The sequence below is a fragment of the Haliotis asinina genome, chromosome 12, assembly GCF_037392515.1.
Source record: "Haliotis asinina isolate JCU_RB_2024 chromosome 12, JCU_Hal_asi_v2, whole genome shotgun sequence".
In the NCBI taxonomy this organism is placed as follows: Eukaryota; Metazoa; Mollusca; class Gastropoda; order Lepetellida; family Haliotidae; genus Haliotis; species Haliotis asinina.
The window spans coordinates 35703403-35725179 of NC_090291.1; the positions used below are offsets into that span (position 1 = coordinate 35703403).

General features: G+C 41.8%; 1 protein-coding gene and 1 pseudogene across 1 annotated transcript; both read left to right on the plus strand.

Annotated features, from left to right (window-relative positions):
- Nucleotides 1-1638: 1638 nt before the first annotated feature.
- On the plus strand, nt 1639-5494 carry LOC137258431 (cytochrome P450 2D26-like). The gene is made up of 4 exons (XM_067796109.1): nt 1639-1975; nt 3129-3653; nt 4484-4924; nt 5316-5494. The coding sequence occupies exons 1-4, from the start codon at nt 1639-1641 to the stop codon at nt 5492-5494; spliced, it is 1482 nt and encodes a 493-aa protein (XP_067652210.1).
- Nucleotides 5495-10344: 4850 nt separating this feature from the next.
- LOC137257484 (vitamin D(3) 25-hydroxylase-like) lies at nt 10345-21515 on the plus strand (annotated as a pseudogene).
- The last annotated feature ends 262 nt before the right edge of the window (nt 21516-21777 follow it).

Sequence of the window (21777 nt, forward strand, 5' to 3'; positions counted from 1 at the left end):
CCTCTTTTACATTGAGTCAGAAAGGAGATTACACTTGTAATGATTTGAATGTTTAACTTTTCTGAAAAATGGGTGGTTCTTAATTAAAGTTTAGATGTGTATGTTTTATATTGTTTTCTCACAGTTAACATGGTCTCTTGTTAAGCTGTTTGCACCATTTTGGACAGTAAATCCTCTGGATACTAGATATGATCACAAATGAAACGATACAAGAATATTTTTTAAACATCTATTTAAAACGTCCCAGAAAACTATTCTTGGTGAAACTGGGCATGTATATAAGTACGTAAAGAAGAGCAGTTATGAACTGAATTAAGCTATTTCGAACGAATGCAAGTTTAAACTCCTACCAAAGTTATGTTATGCATAAAGTATTAGATAAGAATATATAAATCAATCTGGCATCTTATGTGAGTGAGTGAGTTTTGTTTTACGCGGCACCCAACAATATTTCAGCTATATGGCGACGATCTGTAAATAATCGATTCTGAACCAGACAATCCAGTGATCCGACACAAACGTTTTGACCACACCACAGAGTGACAACATGAACGATGTTAAATAGTACGGGTATCCAACTTCCTGACACCAGATATATAAGAGTGTTATACTCCAGAGAACACGACACAAATAACAGTACTTATCTACTAATTTAACGTCAGACTGATTCAAGAAATGAAAAGAAATTGGAGACAAATATTATCATGGCTCGACTTCTGCCATGTAAGCGTAATTTAACCTCATCAATAACTGTAATTGGAAAGCTAAGAAAAGTCTGTCGTCAAATGTCTCCCAGGCGTGGCCAGCTAATGATAGAACCAGGCCCATGCCACAAAGTCAGGGTCCAAGTGGTATGCTTTGCCAAAGGAACACGGATCCAGGCTCCTTTGCTCTCAATTAACAGAATCTCGTAGCGGCATAGTGGCGCAACACACAGTAAGGAACTCTTACACATCAGCAGTCGGGTGCTGAAGACCAATTCTGCCCCTTGTCCACACTGACGAGTGTGAATTGTCACGTCATAAGAGAGTTACCGAGCCCAATCTGCTGTCACTCATTATGCAGTCTACATACAGAGGAAACTCAAACACATAGTGATATCTTCAGTTTGACGTACTTATCCATGCCACAACTGGCCAGAGTTCCGCTTTCGAGAATGGTCAAAGAGCAGGAACGAATTAACACCAACGACGTTTTCAATCAGTACGCATAGGGTAATGTTCGAGTAACTCTCCATTCCTTAAAGCAATGAGTCTCGGCCCCCCTGAATAAAACCCTACTTATACTGGATTCAAAGTATTGGGAATCTTTCTGAATTCTTTAATTTGAAACTCGTACACATCGTTCCATTCCTGAAAAGTATTGGAGCTAGCAGACAATGCAATACCGTCACAGATGTAATTTTACAACGGGGCAAAAAAAAAAAAGGCCCTTATTGCGTAATCTATCGGACAACCGTCCATGATAGTTGCTAGTCAACTTATACGGGGGTGACCCACATACTGCACTTATGCCAGCGGCACAGTCAGTTTAACGAGTTTCTCCAGGAGCTTTATCAGGCAGTATATCGCAGTACACACTTACAAACACATCGTGGGCCCACATCATTAGGAATACATACGTTCCGAGAAGAGGACAATGATAGACATATTCGCCTTCAGTCCTACAACTGTGTTTCTGTGTGTAGCCGTGGTAGTTTTGTTATGGCTGCTGACAAGGCGACCCTCAGGGCTCCCTCCAGGTCCCCCTCTACTTCCGTTTTTTGGCAATATCCTCTCCATGGACTCCGATCCCCGGATCTCTTTTAAGAAACTCAGGCAACAATATGGAGACATCTTCAGTGTGTACCTGTTCAACAAACCAGTCATCGTCCTCAACGGATACAGCACTCTGAGAGAAGCCATTGTCAAGAATGCCGACGTCTTTTCTGACAGGCCCCACACCGCAATAAATGACTTCATTGCAAAAGGAAGAGGTGGGTGTCATGATTTCCTACAGTACAACATGTAGTCCCACATCACACCCCTACCCGTATTTTCCATACACCATATCAGCGTTGACCCAGGTAACATTCTCACATTTGTTGCTTCACATCACATGATCACTTGCTTTGTTCCACATCACATGGTGCTGTTGCTGGGTGGTCATTCTCGGTCTCCGACCTCAGGACGGTCAGATGTCAAGCCAGAATGACTGACGCGTCGTCTGTAGACGTTGTTGACGAGCCTTGTACATGGGAACGTTCTGGCGTTATGTCTGTTCGAAGTCCCATTATACATCATTCCTTGACCCGCTCCTCAAAGGCCGTTCATAATAATGTCCAAATATCAGGTGTATGCTATATTTTATACATCGGTTTAGTTTCTTAACGAGCTTCGAGTTGTTACTGAATTCTCAGTACTCAGTGTATAAAATATTGCCCATCATGACATCCCTGAAGGTCTATGTTCGTGAAAGACGGGCTGTAAAATAAATTTGCTTTAGTCTTAAGAAGTATTTGAAATGGTTATATTGAAAGCTAGTCCGTTCACAGGCCACATTTAAAACTATTTTATACACTACCATACATCAAGTCAAGTCAATCTGCACCCGCTATACTGGTCAATATATAAATGTAGACACCACTTATCAAAACATACATCCGCACATACCATAAGATATCACCTTACCATACTATCCAAAATATTAGTGATTAATCATATAGCTTGGTAAAGAACGTAAAATAAAATTAACAATTGATTACGATATTATTATGAATATATTCCTGAAAACAAGACTCTTTTCAGTGGTCAGCCACTATGTCAGTTTATGAATTTTGTACAGGTGTTGTTCCCACCTCCGGAGACCTCTGACGCGAACAAAGTTTACATGTACCTTTGACATTGTTATCGTACTTATCAACTGGGATAATATTTTAACAATGCACAATTTCTTTATGTGCCTATATTATACATATCTTCCATTCCAGTGTCAAATATGTCACGAAATGGCTGGAATGTTGCCGATGTGGTATTAAATATTAATTCGCCCGCTTGACAGCAGAACTCCAACCTTTGTGAAATTGTGTTTCCGTCGTGTTTTCCTTTTGTAACGAAAGCTGGAATAACATTTTTATCTTTTGTGTACAGGTGTTGTTGCCACCTCTGGAGACCTCTGGCGCGAACAAAGACGATTCACCCTCAACACTCTCAGAGAGTTCGGTGCAGGCAGGAACATAATGGAGGACAAAATACACGAAGAAATCTCACAGTTTATCGAGGCCTTCGAGGCAGAACGAGGACAAGGGTTTGACTGCAAACGTCTGGTGCACAACGCAGTGTCCAATGTCATCTGCTCTGTTGTTTTCGGGAAACGATTTGAATATAGTGACCCGCTTTTTATTACATTTTTAAAAGCCATCGAGGAAAATTTTGCCAATATTGGAGCGGCTGCAGTGTTGAATGTGCTGCCTATTGTGCGCTTTCTGCCAGGGGATCTATTCAAGTTTAAGAAGACAATGCAGAATGTCCAGAAAATCGAATCACTGCTCATTGACCCTATGACAGATGAACACATGAAAAATCACGACGATGACAACGTGGACGACCTCATCCACGCCTACATCAAGGAAATGAGACTTCGCAATGAAAAACAGGAGGACACGACCTTAGATTGTAAGCATACTGAGCCAAGTTAAGACTAATTTGATTTCAACTCGCTTTTTTCCTTTCATTTCTCCGTTTGGGTAAGAAATGGTATATGTAGTCCATGTGCTACGGATAATATGTTTAGGGAGTGGATGTTGATATGAGTTCAATGACACCACTGTGTGTCAGCATGTAGTGGAAAGATATACAAAACTGGTGCATTTCACTAATCCCACCAGTCTCGATCCCTGTGTTCATTGTATCCATGTACAAGTAAGGAGAACAGCAGATCATATAGATTATTAACATATCCCTATTTGATTCAGTATGGTTGAAGACCCGTGAAGGCCCGGGGTAGAGTAGGCCTTCAGCAACCCAAATGGCGACTATGCTTGTCGTAAGAGCCGACTAATGGGATAGGGTGGTCAGGCTCACTGACTTGGTTGACACCGTTCCCAATAACGCAAATCGATGCTCATGTTGTGCGGCGCTAAACTTAATTAACTCACTCACTCACAGTATGGCTGATATACTGACTTTAAATTTTAACTCACTCACTGTTTCAGCCTTAGGGTTTGTATCAAGGTCAGTAAGATGGTATTCACAAAGTACGTCTGTCGGGATAGAAGAGACAAGAAATTGTTTCAAAGACCTTACTTTCGTATGCTTATTCATTTAATGGTACATTTGCACAATGATTGCTCTGTGAATTCGTAATCTTGCATTTGGGCCTTATCTCTTCTCATTATAGTTTATGTGTCAAATGTTTCAAGTTCAGTTTCATTCTAGTTTAAGTTCATGCAGTGTTTCAGAGTCATTATATTTCAACAAAAGGCTTATCTTGGAACTTGTTTCAGTGGAGAACCTAAAACAGGTTATAGCAGACCTATTCGTGGCCGGGACAGAAACCACGGCTACTACAGTTCGATGGACCATGGTCTACTTCCTCCACAACCCGGATATACAGGAAAGGTGTTTCCGAGAGATCCAGGAAAACATCGGCCATAGTAGACGTCCCTCCATGAAGGACAAGGTCAACTTGCCCTACGTGGAGGCAACCATTATGGAAGTGTTGAGACGAGTTGATATCGCACCTACAGCTCTTCCTCACACCGTTCCCCACGATGTCCAGTTCAGGGGCTTCACCTTCCCAAAAGGGGGTCAAGTCATTGCGATGCTTGATTCCGTCCTACAAGACCCGGATGTGTGGGGTGACCCAGACAACTTCCGGCCTGACCGTTTCCTTGACGACAGTGGCAAGATTGCAAAGAAGGATGAGTTCATTCCCTTCTCCCTGGGTGAGTTAAGTCGCTCTGTTCCCAATTACGTAGATCGAAACCCATGCTGTTGATCACTGTATTGTCTGGTCCAGACTCAATTATTTACAGACCGCCGCCATATAGCTGGAATATTGTTCAGCGTCAAGGAACAACCCAAACAATCAAAGGAGTTCGTCGATTGCAGCATAGCTACCAGTTATCTTTGACGTCAAATAAAAGATTTACCCATAATGTTCTATCCCTGATTACATAAACTATATGCAATCTTATCTGACTCTCTTTCTATTAAAAACTTCATTTGTAAGCATCCACTTTTAACAAAAGTTTTTGAAAATTGCTGAGTACGGCGTAAAACTAAACTCACTCACACACTCACTCACTTTAATACCGAACATTTGAAATATTTCAGGTCGAAGGGTGTGTCTAGGTGAGTCCATGGCTCGGATGGAGTTATTTCTATTCTTGACCACCATGATCCAGAGGTTCAAGTTTGTCCCCGTCGATGGTCAGATGCCGTCATTGGATGGAATCATGGGCTTAACCCATTTCCCAAAACCATTCGTCATGAAAGCCATTCCAAGAGTTTAGTCACTTTATGTTAGTCAGTGGGTAGTGTTTAGATAACAGCTAGGTGTCGTCTGCTTTTTAACAATACATGATCCCAACACGTACAGTAACCCAGAGTGAAAGAAAGTGTTTGTCAAGTCTCTGAAAGCCCAAAGATTTCACCATCTGGACTGTCCGCGTCTGTCATGTAATTCTAAGAAACCAGATGGACAATGAAACAGGAACTTGACTCACTTGTTCCCATCACTGATGATACTATACTTTTCAGAGGTTCGAATCTGATATTACGTATAGCCGCCTCAGCAGTTATAGTGAAAACAATTTTTATTGCCGCTGTTGCAGCTTGTGCAGCTTGACCTGATCACGTGAATACCAAAGGATTCGTGGGTCTGTTATTGTGAAGGGGTGCACCTTTGTGAATTGATAGTCGACTTGTCCGAGTAGCCAAGACAAAGTCGCCTTTTGACATCTCTGTCAAGAAATCGTCAGCAATATCCTAACTTTCTTGAAACAAGAACCTACAGATGGTTTAATGTTTCCGTTTCGGGTTTTTATGCAGCGAGCAGCCGTAGAAACTTGTATTTCCAGTGATACCTGAACTGGATGTAGGGAGTGATATTGAGAGTGAATCGGATTGTGAAAGAAACTGACGTCTGTGTGTTGTAGACCAAACTACGGCCGTATAGATAATTCAGTTAAAACATGAAATGATTGGGGGTTTTCAGAAGTATTGTTTTCCGGGACAGGCTCTGATCCATGTATCTATTTTTCGTACGAACGCAACATTCATAACATTCTCTGCTCCCCTATTTCATGGAGTTAACTCGACCGGTTGTGCCCTTTGACCTCCCGGGTCATGCATATGTAGAAAAGTTCAGGTCAAGGTGAACAAGCTGTAACTTCTCTTCCATGACCTCGAAATACATTATTTTTTGTGTAAATATCCCTGCAATGATCAGATTGGGTATACAATGATTGTGCTAATGACACCATGTTCTTATGTGTATCAGTTGCATTTTACTATGTCTTTTGTGAGTCAATAAAATAATGGTCTGCTACTGGAAACGTTTTGTTTTTTAGACGGTTCACGAGGCTCGGTGTTACAAATTTATCCAGTTCTTCACAATGAGCCTAGAGCCATTCTGCTTCATCGGGCCCACAAGAATGGGTGATGGGGTGGGGTGAGTGATTGGGGGTATGTCTTAAAACAAACATAGATTAGTAAACATAAATTAAGAGATGAACAACTGAGCAGGGATATTTGGATTGTGTTGACACAACATCATATTACATCAACAATTGCCTAGAAAACACTAACAGGCGTTTCGTATTCGTTCACTCAGAAATCCCCAGACAGAAGTTTAAAATTGTTTTAATTATTTTCTCAGCTGATTTGTAACCAGTGGACCTGTTTAGCCACTAGGGCTGTTTGCAGGTTTATCTAAATACCTTGATCAACTGACAGCATAGACACAACATGTCATGAACAGTACACAGAAAGTTTCAAAGAAATAATGTCATTTAACAACTCAGTTTCATTTTTTTTTTTTTTTTTTTTTTGGAAAAGATACACTTGTTTGTTTCAGTGACCTCAGTTTTTCTCAAGGTACAGCAGATGTTTCATCATAAGATAACCAGCTTCGGGGAGGGGTCAGCACTAACTGGGTGATGTACGTTCAGTTCACAGAATAAAATTCCCCTATCTAGGCCCATCACGGAGTACATCACCAGATCCTTACTATTATTATTTACAGATTAAGATAGAAATGCAGCAGAGAGAGCTCAGACAGGTAAAACTCATCATCAGCTCAGGGCCCTTGCCCCACGTAGCCCAGACAGCGAATGGGACTTCTTCCAGGAACCACTGTCAAGTATTACCGTGTCAGCTTGTCCGACTTAAGAATGTCTGTGGTTCGAAGACATTTTTACGTTTACTTATTTTAATTTTGCCATTTAACAAAGTTCTTGATTGCGGGGTTTTACCCGGCGGATTCTTGAGATTAACATTGTACATAAGGACGCTAATAGTTCCATGGCCATGTCAGTTTTGAAGAGAAAAAATATTTTCACAAACATTTTTATACTAGACCCAAATATGTATAAAGTGCATATCTTATTTAATACCAATTACCTAGGAACTTTAGGAAAGCTCTCAATGATTTTGTTAAATAATTATTACTTTATTGAAGAAATAATGTTGCGCAACGTAATACGTATCTTGCTTGATTTACATTGCACCTATCATACCATTTGTGAGTTGTATGAATGGATATATTGTCCATGTACTTCTTATGTTCCAGTTTGGCGCCTGAGAGGAGAAAAGTTTTAAAGTTCATTTCAGACGAATATTTTGGGAAAGGTTCTCTAGAAGGTTTCAGTTCTCAATATTCCAACATTAAGCATATCTTTGTGTTAGAGACATTACGTTCAAAATATTTCTGTAAGCCAAAAGGCAAAATTTATTGTGCATTCAGTGATTCTATAGAACGGACAGACACATACAAAAACGCCTGGCGTGGTGCAGGTTAAGCCAAAACCAAAATCTTAGGTACTGGCGCAGAGTCCACTCTGGTGGTGGCTCAGTGATGGTGTGGGAAATGTGCGTCCTACGACTAATCACAATACCGGGAACGTTAAGCGGCCAACGTTATCAACGTCACATCTTGGATGGTGCCGTAATACCCCATTTTGACAATCACACACTTGCCAGTCGTCCCCTATTCATGGATGATGCCAGATCAGTAGTCGATCATTTGAGGATCAATGCTACTGACACTATTACATGGCCAGCAAAAAGCCCGGATCTTAATCACATAGAACATTCATGGGATTACCTCGGGCACCAAGTGAGAGCTAGAGCTCCTCTTGTGGAGAATGTGGATGAACTGCAACAGGCTCTTCACGAGGAGTGGCAGAGACTCCCGACGATTACGATCACACGTCTCATTTCAAGCATGAGAAGGTGTGTTGAAAATGTGATTCATATGAGGGGTGGATACTCCCGATACTGACTAAACAGTTTCCAGAGATTGCCCTCATGACAACAAGCATATTCAACTTGAACGTTTGACATTGGAAATACCAGTATGGACTGGACAATGATACTTTTAAGACTTAATGAAATGGTCGTTTTGACGCTTATTCCCATAACTCCAATAAATTGGTCTCAAAGATAACCATCGGCTTCGTTATTTATGCAGTGATAGTGCAGGCCATCCCTTCAGCAAAATCATTCCTCTTTTACATTGAGTCAGAAAGGAGATTACACTTGTAATGATTTGAATGTTTAACTTTTCTGAAAAATGGGTGGTTCTTAATTAAAGTTTAGATGTGTATGTTTTATATTGTTTTCTCACAGTTAACATGGTCTCTTGTTAAGCTGTTTGCACCATTTTGGACAGTAAATCCTCTGGATACTAGATATGATCACAAATGAAACGATACAAGAATATTTTTTAAACATCTATTTAAAACGTCCCAGAAAACTATTCTTGGTGAAACTGGGCATGTATATAAGTACGTAAAGAAGAGCAGTTATGAACTGAATTAAGCTATTTCGAACGAATGCAAGTTTAAACTCCTACCAAAGTTATGTTATGCATAAAGTATTAGATAAGAATATTTAAATCAATCTGGCATCTTATGTGAGTGAGTGAGTTTTGTTTTACGCGGCACCCAACAATATTTCAGCTATATGGCGACGATCTGTAAATAATCGATTCTGAACCAGACAATCCAGTGATCCGACACAAACGTTTTGACCACACCACAGAGTGTCAACATGAACGATGTTAAATAGTACGGGTATCCAACTTCCTGACACCAGATATATAAGAGTGTTATACTCCAGAGAACACGACACAAATAACAGTACTTATCTACTAATTTAACGTCAGTCTGATTCAAGAAATGAAAAGAAATTGGAGACAAATATTATCATGGCTCGACTTCTGCCATGTGAGCGTAATTTAACCTCATCAATAACTGTAATTGGAAAGCTAAGAAAAGTCTGTCGTCAAATGTCTCCCAGGCGTGGCCAGCTAATGATAGAACCAGGCCCATGCCACAAAGTCAGGGTCCAAGTGGTATGCTTTGCCAAAGGAATACGGATCCAGGCTCCTTTGCTCTCAATTAACAGAATCTCGTAGCGGCATAGTGGCGCAACACACAGTAAGGAACTCTTACACATCAGCAGTCGGGTGCTGAAGACCAATTCTGCCCCTTGTCCACACTGACGAGTGTGAATTGTCACGTCATAAGAGAGTTACCGAGCCCAATCTGCTGTCACTCATTATGCAGTCTACATACAGAGGAAACTCAAACACATAGTGATATCTTCAGTTTGACGTACTTATCCATGCCACAATTGGCCAGAGTTCCGCTTTCGACAATGGTCAAAGAGCAGGAACGAATTAACACCAACGACGTTTTCAATCAGTACGCATAGGGTAATGTTCGAGTAACTCTCCATTCCTTAAAGCAATGAGTCTCGGCCCCCCTGAATAAAACCCTACTTATACTGGATTCAAAGTATTGGGAATCTTTCTGAATTCTTTAATTTGAAACTCGTACACATCGTTCCATTCCTGAAAAGTATTGGAGCTAGCAGACAATGGAATACCGTCACAGATGTAATTTTACAACGGGGCAATAAAAAAAAGGCCCTTATTGCGTAATCTATCGGACAACCGTCCATGATAGTTGCTAGTCAACTTATACGGGGGTGACCCACATACTGCACTTATGCCAGCGGCACAGTCAGTTTAACGAGTTTCTCCAGGAGCTTTATCAGGCAGTATATCGCAGTACACACTTACAAACACATCGTGGGCCCACATCATTAGGAATACATACGTTCCGAGAAGAGGACAATGATAGACATATTCGCCTTCAGTCCTACAACTGTGTTGCTGTGTGTAGCCGTGGTAGTTTTCTTATGGCTGCTGACAAGGCGACCCTCAGGGCTCCCTCCAGGTCCCCCTCTACTCCCTTTTTTTGGCAATATCCTCTCCATGGACTCCGATCCCCGGATCTCTTTTAAGAAACTCAGGCAACAATATGGAGACATCTTCAGTGTGTACCTGTTCAACAAACCAGTCATCGTCCTCAACGGCTACAGCACTCTGAGAGAAGCCATTGTCAAGAATGCCGACGTCTTTTCTGAAAGGCCTCACAACACAATAAATGACATCATTACAAAAGGACGAGGTGGGTGTCATGATTTCCTACAGTACGACATGTAGTTCCGCATCACATCCTGTATTTTCCATGCACCATATCAACGTTGACCCAGGTAACATTCTCATAGTTGTTGCTTCATATCACATAATCAGCAATCCTGCTTTGTTCCATATCACATGGTGCTGTTGCTGGGTGGTCATTCTCGGTCCCCTACCTCAGGACGGTCAGATGTCAAGCCACTCTGACTGACGCGTTGAGTTTAGTCGATGTTGGCCAGCCTTGCACATCGGAGCGTTCTGGCGTTATGTCTGTTCGAAGCCCCATTATGCAGCATTCTTTGATCCGCTCCTCAAAGGCATCTTTAAGATAATGCCCAAACATCAGATGTATGCTATGTTTTGTACATCGGTTTAGTTTCTTAACGAGATATAATTTGTTACTGAATCCCTATATTCAGTGTATAAAATATTGCCCATCATGACATCCTTGACGTTCTATTTTCGTGAAGGACGGGCTGTAAAATAAATGTCCTTTGGTCTTAGAAAATATTTGAAATAGGTTTTTTTGGGATAGCCTATCCGTGGACAGGCCACATTTAACACTATTTTATACACTGCTAACTTAAAGACAAGTCGATCTGCACCCGCTATACTGGTCAAGATATAAATGTAGACACCACTTATCAAAACATACATCCGCACATACCATAAGATATCACCTTACCATACTTTCCCAAAAATTAGTGATTAGTCATATAGCTTGGTAAAGAACGATAAAACAGAATTAACAATTGATTACGATATTATTATGAATATATTCCTGAAAACAAGACTCTTTTCAGTGGTCAGCCTTTGTGTTTCTGTGTTTCTGTCGTGTTTTCCTATTGTAACGTGTTTTGAAATAACTATGTCAGTTGATGAAGTTTTTGTACAGGTGTTGTTGGCACCTCCGGAGATCTCTGACGCGAACAAAGTTTACATGTACCTTTGACATTGTTATCGTACTTATCAACTGGGATAATATTTTTAAAATGCAGTTTTTTTATGTGCCTATATTATACACATCTTCCCTTTCAATGTCAAATATGTTCTCGCCACGAAATGACTGAAATATTGCCGATAGAGCATTAAATATTAAATCACTCGCTTGAAAACAAAACTCTCCCTTTTCAAAGGCCAACCTTGGTGGATTTGTGATTCAGTCGTGTTTTCCTTTAGAAACTTAAGCTGAAATACTTTTTATATCATTTCTTGTCCAGGTGTTGGTGGCACGTCTGGAGACCTCTGGCGCGAACAAAGACGATTCACCCTCAACACTCTCAGAGAGTTCGGTGCAGGCAGGAACATAATGGAGGACAAAATACACGAAGAAATCTCACAGTTTATGGAGGCCTTGGAAGCAGAACGAGGACAAGGGTTTGACTGCAGACGCCTGGTTCACAACGCAGTGTCCAATGTCATCTCTTCTATTGTTTTCGGAAAACGATTTGAATATAGTGACCCTCTTTTTATTACTTTTTTAAAGGGCATGGAGGACACTTTTGCCAACGTCGGAGCGGCTGCAGTGTTGAATGTGCTGCCCATTGTGCGTTTTCTGCCAGGGGATCTATTCAAGTTTAAGAAGACAATGCAGAATTTCAAGAAAATCGAATCACTGCTCATTGACCCTATGACAAAGGAACACATGAAGAAACATGACGGTGACAACGTTGACGACTTCATCCACGCCTACATCAAGGAAATGAGACTTCGCAATGAAAAACAGGAGAACACGACCTTAGACTGTAAGCATACTGAACCAAGTTAAGACTAATTTGATTTCAACTCGCTTTTTCCTTTCGTTTCTCCGTTTGGGTGAGAAATGGTATATGTAGTCCATGTGCTACGGATAATATGTTTAGGGAGTGGATGTTGATATGAGTTCAATGATACCACTGTGTGTCAGCATGTAGTGGAAAGATAAACAAAAATGGTGCATTTCACCAATCCCACCAGTCTCGATCCCTGCGTTCATTGTATCCATGTACATGTAAGGAGGACAGCAGATCATATAGAGTATTGACATATCCCTATTTGGTTCAGTATGGTTGAAGACCCGTGAAGGCCCGGGGTAAAGTAGGCCTTCAGCAACCCATGCGTGCTATAAATGGCGACTATGCTTGTCGTAAGAGGCGACTAATGGGGTCGCATGGTCAGGCTCGCTGGCTTGCTTGACACCGTTTCCAATAACGCAAATCGATGCTCATGTTGTACGGCGCTAAACTTAACTCACTCACAGTATGGCTGATATACTGACTTTAAATTTCAACTCACTCACTGATTCAGCCTTAGGGTTTGTATCAAGGTCAGTAAGATGGTATTCACAAAGTAGCTAATTCTGAGGATATACTTCTGCCGTTATAGAGGAGAGAAGAAATTGTTTGAAAGACCTTACTTTCGTATGCACATGCATTTGCACAATGATTGCACTGTGAATACATAATCTTGCATTTGCGCCTTATCTCTTCTAATTATACTTTATGTGTCAAATGTTTCAAGTTCAGTTTCATTGCAGTTTAACTTCATGCAGTGTTTCAGAGTCGTTATATTTCAACAAAAGGCTTATCTTGGAACTTGTTTCAGTGGAGAACCTAAAACAGGTTATAACAGACCTATTCGTGGCCGGGACAGAAACCACGGCTACTACAATTCGATGGACCATGGTCTACTTCCTCCACAATCCGGATATACAGGAAAGGTGTTTCCGAGAGATCCAGGAAAACATCGGCCATAGTAGACGTCCCTCCATGAAGGACAAGGTCAACTTGCCCTACGTGGAGGCAACCATTATGGAAGTGCTGAGACGAGCTGATATCGCACCAACAGGTTTTCCTCACACTGTTCCCCACGATGTCCAGTTCAGGGGCTTCACCTTCCCGAAAGGTGGTCAAGTCATTGCGATGCTTGATTCCGTCCTACAAGACCCGGATGTGTGGGGTGACCCAGAAAACTTCCGGCCTGAGCGTTTCCTTGACGACAGTGGCAAGATTGTAAAGAAGGATGAGTTCATTCCCTTCTCCCTGGGTGAGTTAAGTCGCTGGGAGAACCAGCAATAAATGGCTAATCTTTCAAACCGAATTCCACATTGTAGTGTTTTCTTTACAAACGATTACATATGGTTGTATTTTAAACTTGATCGTTCTACCTGCTGAATAAGGACGTTTCCAAACATATCACATATCAGTAACTCGTTAGTCCGAATTTGTGTTTATGCAAATATATCTATTTAGAACGCTAATCAACTTTGGCTTAAGACATACAAACAACACCAAATGTTATTCATGTATGAAAGAATTATATATTATTACAGCCATCAATACATATTTTTAAGTAAACACATTCTCGGAACCGAACTACACCCATATTATATTTACTAATGATATTGATACACGTAAGGCTTGTATTGCCTGACAAAAATTATGTAGGATGTCTAAAACCGAGACCCGTGAAGGTACGGTGTAAAATAGGTCTTCAGCAACTCATGCTTGCCACAAAAGGCGAGTGTGCTTGTCGTAAGAGGCGACTAACGGGATCGGGTGATCAGACTCCCTGACTTGGTTGACACATGTCATCGGTTCCCAATTACGTATATCGATGCCTATACTGTTGATCACTGTATTGTCTGGTCCAGACTCAATTATTTACAGACCGCCGCCATATAACTGGAATATTGTGCGGCGTCAAGGAACAACCCAAACAATCAAAGCAGTTCGTCGACTACAGCATAGCTCATCTTTGACATTAAATGAAAGATTTACCAATAATGTCCCCTTATTACATAAACAATATGCAATCTTTTATGACTCTCTTTCTATTAAAAACTTCATTTGTAAGCATCCACTTTTAACAAAAAAATGCTGAGTACGTCGTAAAACTAAACTCACTCACATACTCACTCACTTTAATACCGAACATTTGAAATATTTCAGGTCGAAGGGTGTGTCTAGGTGAGTCCATGGCTCGGATGGAGTTATTTCTATTCTTGACCACCATGATCCAGAGGTTCAAGTTTATCCCCGTGGATGGTCAGATGCCGTCGTTGGATGGAATCGTGGGCTTAACCCATTTTCCAAAACCATTCGTCATGAAAGCCATTCCAAGAGTTTAGTCACTTTATGTGAGTCAGTGGGTAGTGTTTAGATAACAGCGAGGTGTCGTCTGCTTTTTACCAATATATGATCCCAACACGTATAATAATCCAGAGTGGAAGAAAGTGTTTGTCAAGTCATGCCTCTGAAAGCCCAAAGATTTCACCATCTGGACTGACCGGATCTGTCGTATAATTCTAAGAAACCAGACGGCCAGTGAAACAGGAACTTGACACACTTGTTCCCATCACTGATGATACTATACTTTTCAGAGGTTCGAATCTGATATTAAGTATAGCCGCCTCAGCAGTTATAGTGAAAACATTTTTTATTGCCGCTGTTACAGCTTGTTCTGTTATTGTGAAGGATGAACCTTTGTCAGTTGATAGTCACCATGTCCGAGCAGCCGAGACAAGGTCGCCTTTTGACATCTGTCAAGAAATCGTCAGCAATATCCTAACTTTCTTTAAACAAGAACCTACAGATGGTTTAATGTTTCCGTTTCGGGCTTTTAGGCAGCGGGCAGCAGTAGGAACTGGTAATTCCAGTGATACCTGAACTGGATGTAGGGAGTGACAGCGAAAGTGAATCGGGCTGTGAGAGTAACTGATGTCTGTACGTTGTAACGTTAGAAAACCAAACTAGATAGCATATGACTGTATAAACAATTCAATTAAAACATGAAATGATTGATTTTTACAAGTATTGTTGTCCGGGACAGGTTCTGATCCATCTGTACCTATTCTGTACCTATTCTGTATCTATTTTTCGCAGGAACGCAACACTGATAACATTGTCTGCTCGCCTATTTAATGAAGGTAACTCGACCCTTTGTGCCCTTTGACCTCCCGGATCATGCATATGTAGAGAAGTTCAGGTCAAGCTGACCAAACTGTAATTTCTCTCGCATGATCTTGAAAAGCATTGTTTTTCGTGTAAACGTGTCTGCAATGATCACACTGGGTATACAATGGTTGTACTGATGACACAATGTTTCTTATGTTTAGATTTAGATTTTCCTATGTCTTTTGTGATTCAATAAAGAATGCTTTTCTATAAGAAGCATTTCTTTTCCTTAGGCAGTTCACGAGGCTCAGTGTTACATATTTATATGAAATATGTGGATTGTTTATTGTAAAATCGCCTCCATTCAGTTGTTTACAATGAGCCTAGAGCCAGTCTGCTTCATCGGACCCACACGAATCGGTGATGGGATGAGGTGGGATGGGGTGGGTGGAATGGGTGATGGGGTGGGATGTCTGAAAACAAACACACATTAGTAGACATAAATTTAGAGATGAACAACTGAGCAGGGATATTTAGTTATATCACGTTATGTCGACAATTGCCTAGAAAACACTAACAGGAGTTTAGAATTCGTTCACCCAAAAATCCAAGAGAGACGTTTCAGGGAATAATTCTTTAAATTATTTCCTCAGCTGATTTGTAACAAGTGGGCCTGTTTAGCCCCTAGAGCAGTCGTCAGGCTTATCTAAATACCTTGATCAATAGTGAAGGACAAAACAGGCTGAGATTGCGCAATATATGGGACACCCGCCTTTGGTAGTTGCTCTCGCACGGAGGTGACCCATATACTGCACTTAGCAAGACTGCGTATTTACGCTGATTCAATCTAATGGTTTGCCGATGTATCTGAATACAAAGTTCAAAACAGACTGAGATCGCGCAATACAGGAATACCAATAAGGTGATTCAAATACTGGACTGTGTAAAACTGCCTATACGTGTTCCCTCCTTGTCATGTTATTCGGCTGATTCGATGTAACGGCTGAATTACTGCATGTGGTTGCATCAGGCAGTATATTACAGTATACAATTATAAACATATCGTGGGCTCACATCATTAGGAATACATACGTTTCGAGAAGAGGGCAGCAGACAACAATGGTGGATATATTCGCCTTCAGTCCTACAACTGTGTTTCTGTGTGTGGCTGTGCTAATTTTGTTATGGCTGCTGACAAGGCGACCCACAGGACTCCCTCCAGGACCCACTCTCCTCCCGTTTTTTGGGAATGCCCTCTCCATGGGCTCTGATCCCAGGGTCACGTTCAGGAAACTCAGGCAACAATATGGAGACATCTTCAGTGTGTACCTGTTCAACAAACCAGTCATCGTCCTCAACGGCTACAGCACTCTGAGAGAAGCCATTGTCAAGAATGCCGACGTCTTTTCTGACAGGCCTCACACTACACTAAATGACTTCATGGCTAGAGGAAAAGGTAGGTGTCATGATTTCCTACAGTACAGCATGACCATATGATCTTCTGGGATCTTCACCTGTGTTCTGCAAGCTTTTCAAACACTGACGACAAGCCTCTCACGCAGCGCTGTATATGCCAAGCAAACAGCGACAAGCCTCTCAGTCTGCACCAAGCATGGCAGACATCGACAACCCTTTCAAAATGGCGACAAACCTCTCAAACAGGCGACAATCCTCTCAAATGGCGACAAGCCTCTTCGGCACTAATCATGGCCGGCTGCGACGAGCCTCTGCCACAGCAACGAACTGATCATCTGACGACGGGCCTGAAACATTTAGAAAACAAGCGAGGATGATAATTCAAATACCATACGCCTTATATATACTCTTATTAGGCGCCATCTACGCTTGAATTACACCCTTTGTTGCATTCCCCTACGCTAGGAGAAAGTAATTTCAATTTCATTCGTCCGTCAAACGATAAAAATATCATTTCCAAATCACATCCCCACCTGTAATTCCAACATCGTTAGGAGTACGTCCGCTGCCCCATATCACATTTTCACCAGTAAAGTGGAAGCTGCCAAAACCGGCATCTGTCCAATCCGACATGTTGTCAACATCAGGATAAAGTCTCAGTTCCACCCGTAGCTTGTACATTTATCACCAGCTCCACAACCCAGCATGCTGTCTAAACCGGTCTATTTCTTCAGTCCCGATGAGTGCCGGTTTAGACAGCTTTCACTGTATTTCCACACACCACATGATTACGTGCTCGTGCGTTGCCCCACACTGCATTCTGATCTGAATTTTCACACACCACCTGACCACGTGCGTTGCACCATGTCGCATGTCGATAGTGTTTCCGTTTATTATATCAGCACGTGTTTTGCTTCACACATCTGCATGTGAGTTGCTCCACATTGGACCCCCCCCCCCCCCCCCCCCCCCCCCCCCGTGCTGGTTTACAGTCTTATAATCGTCCTAAATATTCACTCAGATGAAATGTCTCTCAACATATACACTTAGCGAGAGTTCGACAGAGATGTTTGATGGCTTGCAAATATTTACCTCTCGATATTTATAACGAAAACAGGACGCACTTGTAGGTATAAACACAAAGAAGTCATTCATATACGTTTTTCGTCCGCAATAATCGACAAAGTGCTTTAAATGATTTCCTTTGGCAGACAGGGGTGGTTCACAGCATTTGTGTACGTGAGCGTGAAAGATTTTGGCCCGTAACTCCCGTCTTATTATCATTGCCCAATATATGAAAGTAACCCTAACACTAAACCTAACCCTTAAACCTTACGCTAAAACCCTTGAAATAATCTTAATAACGAATTACATTTCTACTTTTCAAGCGGGGTTACGGACGGAATTCTTACCTGCGAGCGAGCGTCATGTATCTTAGCTAAGACATACTATACTATACACACTACTAGATATTTGTATAGCGCCGATATCCTCCCTCGATCATTAAATGACCATCACAACGACGCAAAGAATTTTCAATCTCAACTTCCTGGGAATCATACAACTCTTGCAGCCTACCATGCGCACCGAGTTAATGTGGCTTTCCCATCCTTACGAGGTACCCATTCACAGATGGGTGGACTTGGGACAGATAGTCGCGGTACTTTACTGCACGTTGTTATACCCGCAACTAGGTGTTTGCACGTATTTGTGTGACCACCATCTGATTATCTACCAACGGAATCGTGGGTTCTTTTAAGTGCACAGGGTTGTGTACCGCACACAAAGCTGACTCCAAGGTTTCTACACCCGGTCACAGGTGGACTCGATCCCGACACTTCAAACTCACTGGATTAGTAGCCTGGCGCCTTTGACAGCTCACCCACCGCGTACCCGGCATGAGAAAGACCTTTGATAAGAAATGTCATGTACTAGAGATAAGAGTACCTGTCCAGATTTGCGATGCCAATACCGATCACTAATAGAAACAGCTCTAATAGACGGAAGTATGGTCATCGTGGTGCTATTGAAATCAGCCTCACAGACGTCCCCAGCCCCAACCCCAAACCCCCATCCGTAACCCCACCCCCACCCTGGTTTATCATGCATGCACGTATTGTTGTAACCACTGCTGGTTATAAGACTGCACAAAAGTTGGGTCTGTCACTCGTTGTTCATTAACGTTTAACTCAAATTGAAAGAAATCAGGCTATCTGACGGTTGGAAGCAGGGATGTCTGTCCAAAATGTTGCCCGTTATTTATTTATTATATATTTATTTATTTATATTGCACGTAACCACGATTTACCGTCTCCAGCATCGATACATTGATACACAGACCATAGATGACCTTCCTCGGAGCGGTCGTCCAAGGGTCAGCACATTTCCCGTCAACACAAGCGAGATCCGTTCTTGTCAACCCCTTTACCTTTCGAAAACTTAATAATGTCATCAGTCCTGGTAGCCAGTGAAATGCCTTGACTCAGTTTTTTGTCTGTCTGACCCTGTTCGTATTTCTTTTATTTAATATTGCAAATTACATACATATGTTCTTTATACTTGACTTGCGTTATTTCTGTGTGAATATATTATACTTTTTCCCCATGAAGAAACTGCATTGTCAAAGTATTATCTCAATTGATAAGTACGATAACAATGTCAAAGGTACATATAAACTTTAATAGATCGATCATGAGACCATAACAAGTCGGGAGAATTTCATTTGAAAAGTCAATCACAATGACGTCACGAGTCCACAAGCCTGTCAAGGGTCAAACGACCATGTCACAAGCTCAATAACGGGTATGTCCACCATCGGCATTGAGAACAGCAGTGCATCGAGAACGCAGCCTATAAAACGTGCAAGGGAGGCTTGTGGGATGTCATGTCCAATGTCATCTCTTCTATTGTTTTCGGAAAACGATTTGAATATAGTGACCCTCTTTTTATTACTTTTTTAAAGGGCATGGAGGACACTTTTGCCAACGTCGGAGCGGCTGCAGTGCTGAATGTGCTGCCTATTGTGCGCTTTCTGCCAGGGGATCTATTCAAGTTTAAGAAAACAATGGCGAATGTCAAGAAAGTCGAATCACTGCTACTGGACCCTATGGTAGAGGAACACGTGAAGAATCACGACGATGACAACGTGGACGACTTCATCCACGCTTACGTCAAGGAAATGAGACTTCGAAAACACAAAGAAGATACGACCTTAGACTGTAAGCATACCGATTTTGTCACTCCCTTTTGACATCCGTTATGCTCTTGGAAGACAAACCGTATATATGCAGTTCGCGTATAACTGGTGATGTCTTTACAGAGTGAGTGTAAGTAGTTATAGAGGTAACAGAGGAAAGAAAGACACCAACTTCATGCACATCTCTCATGGTGTTTCCATGTGCAACGATGGGGAAAAGACACTTCACATAGATTAGAGAACCTTTATTTGATAACGTTCGTTATGTTTATTTCTGGATCAAAGGGGTGAAATTAAATTTATCCCTGGTGCCGTCTGTTGGTGGGAGGGTGAGTGAGTGAGTTTTTTGTTTTGCCGCTTTTAGCAATATTTCATCTCGTACACACGTTGGGAGTCGAAATATTATCGAACAGATTACTTGTTTCAGTGGAGAACCTGCAAAGGGTTATAGCAGACCTATTCGTGGCCGGGACAGAAACCACGGCTACTACAATTCGATGGACCATGGTCTACTTACTCCACAACCCGGAAATACAGGAAAGGTGTTTCCGAGAGATCCAGGAAAACGTCGGCCAGAGTAGGCGTCCCTCCATGAAGGACAAGGTCAACCTGCCCTACATGGAGGCAACCATTATGGAAGTGTTGAGAAGAGCTGATATCGCACCTACAGCTCTTCCTCACACCGTTCCCCACGATATCCAGTTCAGGGGCTTCACCTTTCCAAAAGGTGTTCAAGTCATCGTGATGCTTGACTCCGTCCTACAAGACCCGGATGTGTGGGGTGACCCAGACAACTTCCGACCTGACCGTTTCCTTGACGACAGTGGCAAGATTGTAAAGAAGGATGAGTTCATTCCCTTCTCTCTGGGTGAGTTAAGTTGCTGGGGGAAAAACAGCAACAAATGACAACCAAATGTCATTCATGCATAATAAATCTGGTTTTCAAATACACACACATATATACATACAGTGTCGAGTAAAAGGAATATATGAAAGATACTAACGGGAGTAGGTTTTGTATTTCCTGACAAAAAGCATGTGGGAGATTTAAATTCTCATGTTTGAAATGTTTCAGGTCGAAGGGTGTGTCTGGGCGAGTCGATGGCCCGGATGGAGTTATTCCTCTTCCTGACCACCATGATCCAAAGGTTCAAATTTGTCCCTGTGGATGGACAGATGCCTTCGTTGGATGGTGTCATGGGCTTGTCGTATTCTCCAAGACCATTCGTCATGAAAGCCATTCCAAGAGTTTGATCTCTTAATGTGCTTGAGCAAGGGAGTGTGAGAGAGTACAAAATAAAAGAGAGAGGGCGAATTGCCTTTCCATATTATACCTATGTTCGAAATTGAACTGCGTCTCCTAGCTCACTCCTCTCGTTACTCAATGTTAGAAACAGCTTATAGCCGTAGTGTATCCACTCTATGTGACAGTTGAGCTTGGCATTAGTCTGGAAGAATGTGTGATGTATGCTTATCATATCCATGACAAATCTTATTTTAATGCATATTGAATCTTACATTGCTTGTTTTAACTACAGGGTATCTCTATCGTGCGACGACAAAAAGCTGTTGTTTCTTAACCTCATTAGAATGACCTTT

Coding starts and splice junctions, on each gene's coding strand:
- LOC137258431 (XM_067796109.1), top strand. CDS start 1,639: ATGATAGACATATTCGCCTTCAGTCCTACAACTGTGTTTCTGTGTGTA. Junction 1,976..3,128: donor CTTCATTGCAAAAGGAAGAG/GTGGGTGTCATG, acceptor TTTTGTGTACAG/GTGTTGTTGCCACCTCTGGA. Junction 3,654..4,483: donor GGAGGACACGACCTTAGATT/GTAAGCATACTG, acceptor AACTTGTTTCAG/TGGAGAACCTAAAACAGGTT.